Consider the following 7,714-nt stretch of genomic DNA (forward strand, 5'->3'; position numbering starts at 1 on the left):
ATCTAGTGTACTCGAATTACATTGATGACTTTGCAGGCAGCTTTTCTCTGGTAAATGACTGTTTATCAATTCAAGTTGGGCAAAAATCAAAAGGGTGCCCAAAAAGCGACCTTTCCTTTTTTTTTAAAAAAAAAAAAGAAAAATCAAATGATTGCCTCACATTTTATCTTGAAATTATCCAATGACTCAGTATTGTTGTAGAAGTTACCGGATAATTTCTACGTGTAGCAGCTATCGGATAGTTTTTATAACGTGTAGAACCTACCTAGTAGCTACTATAATGTGTTTAGAGTGAATTTAAGATTTAGGATTTATAACATGTAGAAGCTACTTGATAGTTGTTATAACGTGTAGAAATTACTCAGTAACTGCTACAACATGTTTTGAGTGAGTTTATGGTTTAAGATTTATACTGTATAGAAGCTACTCAAGCCGCTACAACGTGTAAAAGCTACTCGATAGTTATTACAACGTGTTTAGTGTGAGTTTAAAATTTACGATATTTGAACACTATTATATCAAAATATTATTTACCAATTTGGTTAAAACTATTTAAACTTCATCAAAATCATTTAAGAACAATTATAGAAATTATTTTGATATATAGTATTCATATATCCTAAATCTTAAACTCCAAATATTAAATCTTAAATTCATACTAAACATGTTGTAACAGCTATTGGGTAACTTTTATACAGTATAAATTCTAAATTCTAAACTCACCTAAAATATATTGTTGCAACTACCTGGTAGTTGTTATACATTACTACTTAGTAGCTTCTATAATAATATTGGGTCAAAGGATAATTTCGAGATTTTTTTTTTTGAAAAAATAGGCATGCTTTTGATGATTTGTAAAATCTGAGATGCCTTTTGATTTTTGCTCATTCAAGTTTTTTTTTAGGACAAGAATCTTATCTAGTCATTGTAAATTAAACTAATCATGTGATTTGCTTTCCAGTTTGTGTGAGTTTCCTTTAGTTTCAGACAATTTTAAAACTCAATTCTTTCTATTTTCGGAAGCTGATTTGAAGCGTGTAGGGGAAGTTTCACTCAAAAACAGCTTGTTTGACTTTTCTAAACCTAAAGTGTTCATTTTAGAATCTTTAATACAGTTAGTAGGAATCAAATTGTTCACAAGGAAACTCTCAAAATTGCCATGAAAATACTAAGTCTCCGATAAATTACATATTCCATAACATAAAAAAAAATGAAATCATCTGTTCAACATATTTTTGGGTTATTATTATTTCAATGGCAAAACTAAACATCAAATACAACTGAACCAAGTATATATATAGACATTGTTCCTTCGCAAGGAACATCAGCAAACAACTCCCTTAGATGTCTAAGAGAGAACCCTAAGAACATCTTGCTTAATGAAACTTACATACACTCGTCAAATGTGTCCATGCTCTCTGACTTCATTTCTAGAGCCTCCTTACTCCTTTTACATTCAGCAATTTTTTCTTCCAAATCTTTCAACTTGCAATCCATCATCTTTATCTCCTCATCTAGCTCATCCCTTTGGTGGATTACGAAATCCATTTGTTCTATTGTGACACTTTCCTGCACAGGGTCATGCCATTTGAAATAGCCACAATCGCCAGCCATCTGCAAAAGAACAAACAAATCATTCCTAGGAAAAGTATATTGCAAGATCTAAGATAAATGCAAGTCATACTTTCCATCTTTTGCATCGCCAAAACCTTCTACTAGGGGTATTTTCTGTCCATGATGTGAACAAGTTGGCCGACAGTTGATGCATGCATAAAGGGCGATCAGCTTGAGCAATTGAGGTTAAAAATGCTTCTTCCACTTCTTCATTTTCCATATCTGAACAGAGCGGTAGACAAATACTGAGAATGTGAAAAGAAACATTGTCCATTGCTGTGATTAACTATGTGCAACTGCTACCACAAATGTAGCATACATCAGCAAATATTTATGTCCTACTTTGCAAAGATTATCATCTCGTCAAGAAATCATTTCTCATAGATCATATGGCAATTATTTTTATGGTTATCCGAGATGCCTAGATGTTTAGTAAAAATTATGGAACTAAAAATGGTAATATGACATTTCCATCTTATTTTCTAAGAAATCTATTCACAAAAAGGAACCAAAAACATAATGTCATATTGAACTGTAAGGTTGGATTGGTTAGTCTCACCATCCAAGGGCTTCATTTCAATGATCTCTTTAAGTTGGATTGCTACTTCAGCCATTCGAGGTCTCCTACTAGCTGATAAGTCTGTGCAACTCAATGCTAGCTGAAGAACCTTCCGCACAGAGCTAGGGTCATAGCATTCGTTCATACTTGTATCAACAAAATTTGCTTCACTGGCAATTCTCTGAGATATCCATCTGACAATGTGATGTTGCTCTTCTCCATGAACTATTGGAAGTTGGCCAGAAATCATTTCCAGAAGGATTATCCCAAAGCCATAAACATCACTTGCTTTACTGATGCGGCCAGTTACTAAATACCTGAAAAAAAGAAACTAAGGTGAGAATTGAATTGAAACACCAAGAAGAACTATTATTACTTTCTCCGACACACCAGACAATCTTCTTATTTCTAACATAGAAATACTAACTAAACATAATTGGTAGTCATAGAATGCAATAAAGTGTTATATTAGTCTAATCAGGACTATTTATGCGGTTACTACATTATTTGACTACCTCTTGAAAGTATGGTGGAGAAAAGAACATACTCTGGATCAATATACCCTAATGTTCCAACCACTCTTGTATAAGTGGCATTCTCATTCCAAGCCTTGGAAATTCCGAAATCTGTTATTTTAGCCTCTAAATCTGCGCCCAAGAGAATGTTTGAGCTCTTCACATCCCTATGAACTATTTGCGGGTTGCATCCCACATGCAGATAATCCAATCCTAAATTAAGCATAGAGAATTCATGTCGAGTTAAGAGAAATACACACAAATCCAAAAATAAAGTAAATGGGCAAGAAGCTCCTTAGTTTAAAACCTTGTGCAGCTTGGTATGCAATTTGGAGCCTCTGCTCCCATGTCAACACAGGAAACCCAGATTTACCTACAATTGAGAGAACATAGAAATAAGAAATATCATAGTCATTTCTGAAATATTTTTGAACCCCAAGTTTATGCATCTATAGTTGGGAAAAGAAATCTGATACTCCAACCACACTCGTGCAATATTGAAGATTTGTGTTCATTATAACAGCTTTGAATTTTAGGAAAAATAAACAATTTCTACCCAGATGACTGAACATTCTTCCTAGACTCAATAAAAGCATCTTGCATTTCAGCAATAAATAAGTAAAAGAAACTGGCAACAAAACAAGATCTGCTATTCTGTGTTGAATATGATTAGGTAAACATTTTCTTGAATGTTAATCATTTTACTACAAAATTCAATATATACGCAACTAAGCAAGAAATATACTCCTAGATCAGCATCACACATCTTATCATTTATTTCTATGAGTCTTAGTTACACTAGGCAATCTGTTGATTCAAATTACAGTCTTAGAAATGTCATAGTGCAAAACCTCTCAGATGGTCTTGAAGGTCTCCTCGAGGCATGTACTCATAGACAATAGCAAGGTTGCTTCCATCCATGCAGTAGCCAATTAAAGAAATTAGATTCTTGTGGTGAACTTGTGTTAGGCTCCTCAACTGCAACACAATACAAAATGTTATGATGCATACTTATACATTTCTCAAAGTTCATTCTATATTTAATTCAGTTTAATCACCGGTGGTCAATTACAATGGCGTACCCGAGTGTATTTTATTTTCACCATCATCTTCTAATTTGGTTGCTAGATTTCTATTTAAAAGCACAAATTAATCTATGGCCAAGGAGACTTCAAAATTTGAAGGTTTAGTCAAATGAATTATATACCTCGGCGAAGAACTCCATGTCACTCTGTTGTGATGAGTGTCTCTGTAACTTGATTGCAACATTAGTGCCATCTTCCAAAAGTCCATAATAGACTGTTCCGAATCCTCCTTTGCCAATGATTGTCTCAAAGTTGTGTGTCATTTTTACTATTTGTTTATAGGTAAAGGAGAGCTTTGGCATAACGGCAAAATTGTTGTCGTGTGACCTGGAGGTCACGTGTTCGAATCTTGTAAACAACCTCTTGCAATGCAAGAAAAGATTGTGTACAATAGATCCTTCCCTGAGACCCTGTATTGATGGAAACTTTGAGCATCGGGCTGTCCTTTGTTCATATGTGAACAAGTGAGCATTACTTTGAAACCTATTGTCTGTAAATTCGGTAATTCTTTCTGCAGCCAATTATTCCATACAAAAACCACATTCACATAACCAACTTAGAAATGGTTCCATCACATTTTCATTATTAAAACAATGATTAGTCATATGCCTAACTAGCTTTAAACTACTGATCACATTAGGAAATATGTAAACGAAAGATCATTTCTCTGTTTTTTTTGTTCTCCATATTATGAGCACTACCAATTGAAGTAAAAAAAAACGGTTGGAATTATGATGAAACACGATGCTAGAGGTCTTCTCATGACTGATCTTGAAAGGCTCAAACTCAACAATAGTCCTATAACATTTTAGAAAACTAATTTATGAAGGGTGAATTGATATCAGAGATTTCCTGTAGTTGTTGACAATTGAACAGAGCACAAGGGAGACGATTAGAGAAGGGAACAAATTGTATTAACCAGAGGCTTTCGAGTTATTTAAATGATAAAAAAAATATTCTTTTTTTTCATGGGATAGAATTGTCAGTCTTGTATTTATTTTTTTGGTGGAAACTTCCATTTATAATTTGTATGCCATTGTTAGCATATAGATATAAGAATAAGTGAGTGTTTTTTCTCAAGCACAAACCTGAAATGTCTGATTCATCGCTAGCCTGTTCCTGCAAATTCTCATTTATTTTTATATCTCCTTCCTGAAAAGAAGCAGAAGAATAAATTTTGAAATTGATATAATGGTAGAACTTCAACTCATGTTTAGCTTAGAAGAATAATTTTGATATTTCAATAATTGTAATTCACTAAATTTATTTGCACAATACCAATGGGGTTCAATCACCATTTTATGAAGAAACACAATAGGGGTTAGACTAAGTTACGAAAAAACTACCATGGTTAACATGTGCGAAGATCAAAAGTACATGTTATCAAGAACGAGGATCAAAGTCCAAACCAAGCGCATGCAAAAAGATGAGCATATACCTTAACCCGCCTAAAAACTTGTGTGAAATGGATGAGTGGAATAAGCGTCAAATATTTTGTTATTTTTTCTTGTGCCCCTCTGAGTTCATTCTGAATCCGCTTACCATTGACCATAAGATAGATAGAACTTCGTTGCTGGCAGCTATCAGCGAGATCATGACACTGGAGCAAAACCTCTTCCATCTTCTGAAATGTTTGCATGGAAGCATCACCAAGCTCCCTGTCATCGAGCATCTCCAACTGTCCTCTTATCAATTCTAAGTAGCCTGCTAACTCCTTAAATTCCTTCTTCATCATTTGTGCATCAGTAGCTGCCTTTATTACTTTACCAATCAGGGAGATTGCTGTGGCCACATCACTTATAGTCGCCATATTCGCTACCACTAGCAACTTGTATGTCCTACAAAGGATGATTCACCTTGTTCTGTATTTTGATGTATGACACCTACAGTTAAGTCTTTTTTGAAAGAAAAACGAGGTTAGATGACTTAGATCCTGTTCAAATCATATAATATATAAATACTTCATCCAATTAGGAATTAAGACCGATCAGGAATAAAACTAAAGAGCATTGCATCTAACTAAGGAACATCAAAGGCCAGATAAAGGAAAGAGAAGAAGTAACACAAATTAGAAATTCAATTTTTAAAAGTCTTAGATTTTGTAAAATTTTTATTTTGGTAGACCCTCCCTGTTTAGGAGGATGGAAAATACAAGAGTAATGAACTTAGTGGCACGATAAAATGCTGAATTACATGCTTAACATATACATTAAACCGATAATCTAAAATAGATTAACATAGTTAATATTGTCAATTGATATTTGGTGTATTACAGATTCGAAACTGTACTTTTACCTTTCAACAATACAACTTCAAGATACTACTGCAATCTTTCTCTTCAGCAAATAAAGAACCTGTTGATTCTATGCCTAAAAATTATATATATGCTTTGAAACATAATCCTTGCATAAAACTGAGTATGTATGAATTGAGTGATGTACTTCATACCTTAGCCGGATGAACCAAATTCCAGATGCAGTTTTATCAAGAAGATGAAGAGATCCAGCCCTTTTTCTATCTCGCTTTCTAGTGTATTTAAACTTAACTTTTCACAGGCTTAAAAGATCGGAAACCTTAAGGAGAAAGAAATAGGGGCTTACTCTGTGCAGTTTCGAGGAACCCACAATGGGAAATGGAAAATGGTGAAATAGCGTGTGGGGCATCATTTAAAGCGAAAAAAAAAAAAAAAATCAATATCATCAGATAAAGAGATGGAAACTTAAAGCTCAATTTTAAATCTGTTTTTTCTCTCAAAAACAGTAATATAGGTGGGTTCAATTAAAATAAAGACGTGTGATTTGATAATATCAAATCTAGTGACTAGTAAATTTTATATTTTTATATGATATTAATAGGATATATTAGGAATAAAAAAATTTATTTAGAACTTGAATATGATAACTTTTTTCATAGTGGCGTCCTTTATTTTTATTATTATAGTGTATTTACCTATAATATTCAATATTGTTTTAATAACACAGGTGAAATTATTTCGAACCTTGGTTCAAATTGCACTGATGCTATTAAAATTGTCTATGGGGCAATAGTGTCACGGTAGAACATTCATATTGTCACCCAGTATCTACGGTTCGAATCCTAGGTATGATGAATTTATAAGAATTTTTTCTCAAAAGATGAATTATGTATTACGAAATACATGTTCGGATAGGTTTGCTTAAATAGATATAAATTTATTATTAGATTAGTTAGTTAGATTAGACTTCTAGTATAAAAGAATCAGAAAACTTGCCTTTTATTAAAAAGGGGAATTAGCAAGTTCTTTTCCCCACCTTGAGAAGATATTTATTCTTTACTTTAGTTCGAGTTCGTTTTAAAGTACTTCCATTGGTATGCGCAAAAAATAGACTAAGGACCGAATCGATCATCCCAGAAAAAATCAATAAGATTAACTGGGATTATTTTTTAATACTATTAAAACTACTGATCTAATATTAATCAAAACTATTAATATTGATCAAAATAATTTCAATAATAATTAAAATTACTTAAATACAGTTAAAACTACTTTAAATTAGTCAAATTACTTTAACCCTAATTAAAATTATTTTTAAATAGTCAAAATTACCCTAACTTAATTAAAAATATTTAAACTTAATTAAAATTACTTCAATATATTATTATGGTAAATTTTATCAAAACTACATTTGATCGAAACTACTTATATAATTATTCTAACATCGATCAAAATCAAATTTAATCAAAACTATTCCAACAACACAATAATTTTAATCAAAACTACCTAACAATATAATATTAAAGCAACTAAAATAATTTTACCCAAAAATGACACAATTTCTTTCCAAATTAACTTTTTCTAAGTCTAATGCTACCTCTCTTTTTTCTTCCAAAAGTATTATAAGTTTAATCAAAATTAATACAATTATTTCACATCGTTATAAAAGTTTTGATATTTTCTTAAT

General features: G+C 32.2%; 1 protein-coding gene across 3 annotated transcripts; it reads right to left on the reverse strand.

Annotated features, from left to right (window-relative positions):
* Positions 1-1,216: 1,216 nt before the first annotated feature.
* On the reverse strand, positions 1,217-6,385 carry LOC122001663 (probable serine/threonine-protein kinase PBL18). 3 transcript variants are annotated; one of them, XM_042556542.1, is made up of 11 exons: positions 6,222-6,385; positions 6,069-6,127; positions 5,212-5,668; positions 4,862-4,925; positions 3,896-4,284; positions 3,540-3,666; positions 2,996-3,061; positions 2,721-2,901; positions 2,174-2,490; positions 1,685-1,836; positions 1,217-1,614 (listed from the first exon to the last, which is right to left on the reverse strand). In XM_042556542.1, exons 3-11 carry the CDS (start codon positions 5,581-5,583, stop codon positions 1,387-1,389), a joined length of 1,896 nt encoding a protein of 631 aa, XP_042412476.1. In that variant the 5' UTR covers positions 5,584-5,668; positions 6,069-6,127; positions 6,222-6,385; the 3' UTR covers positions 1,217-1,386. The 3 variants fall into 3 exon arrangements, with proteins under 3 accessions (XP_042412476.1, XP_042412477.1, XP_042412475.1); XM_042556543.1 differs by having other exon boundaries at positions 6,069-6,142; XM_042556541.1 differs by lacking the exon at positions 6,069-6,127 and having other exon boundaries at positions 6,222-6,384.
* Positions 6,386-7,714: the final 1,329 nt, after the last annotated feature.

Source organism: Zingiber officinale, chromosome 7A, assembly GCF_018446385.1.
Source record: "Zingiber officinale cultivar Zhangliang chromosome 7A, Zo_v1.1, whole genome shotgun sequence".
Taxonomy (NCBI): Eukaryota; Viridiplantae; Streptophyta; class Magnoliopsida; order Zingiberales; family Zingiberaceae; genus Zingiber; species Zingiber officinale.

Excerpts from the sequence above, each read along its gene's own strand:
- LOC122001663 (XM_042556542.1), bottom strand. The coding sequence starts at position 5,583 with ATGGCGACTATAAGTGATGTGGCCACAGCAATCTCCCTGATTGGTAAA. Across the intron at positions 4,926-5,211 it reads AAGTTTTTAGGCGGGTTAAG|GAAGGAGATATAAAAATAAA; the intron begins GTATATGCTCAT and ends GCTTCTTTTCAG. Across the intron at positions 1,837-2,173 it reads TGAAATGAAGCCCTTGGATG|ATATGGAAAATGAAGAAGTG; the intron begins GTGAGACTAACC and ends CGCTCTGTTCAG.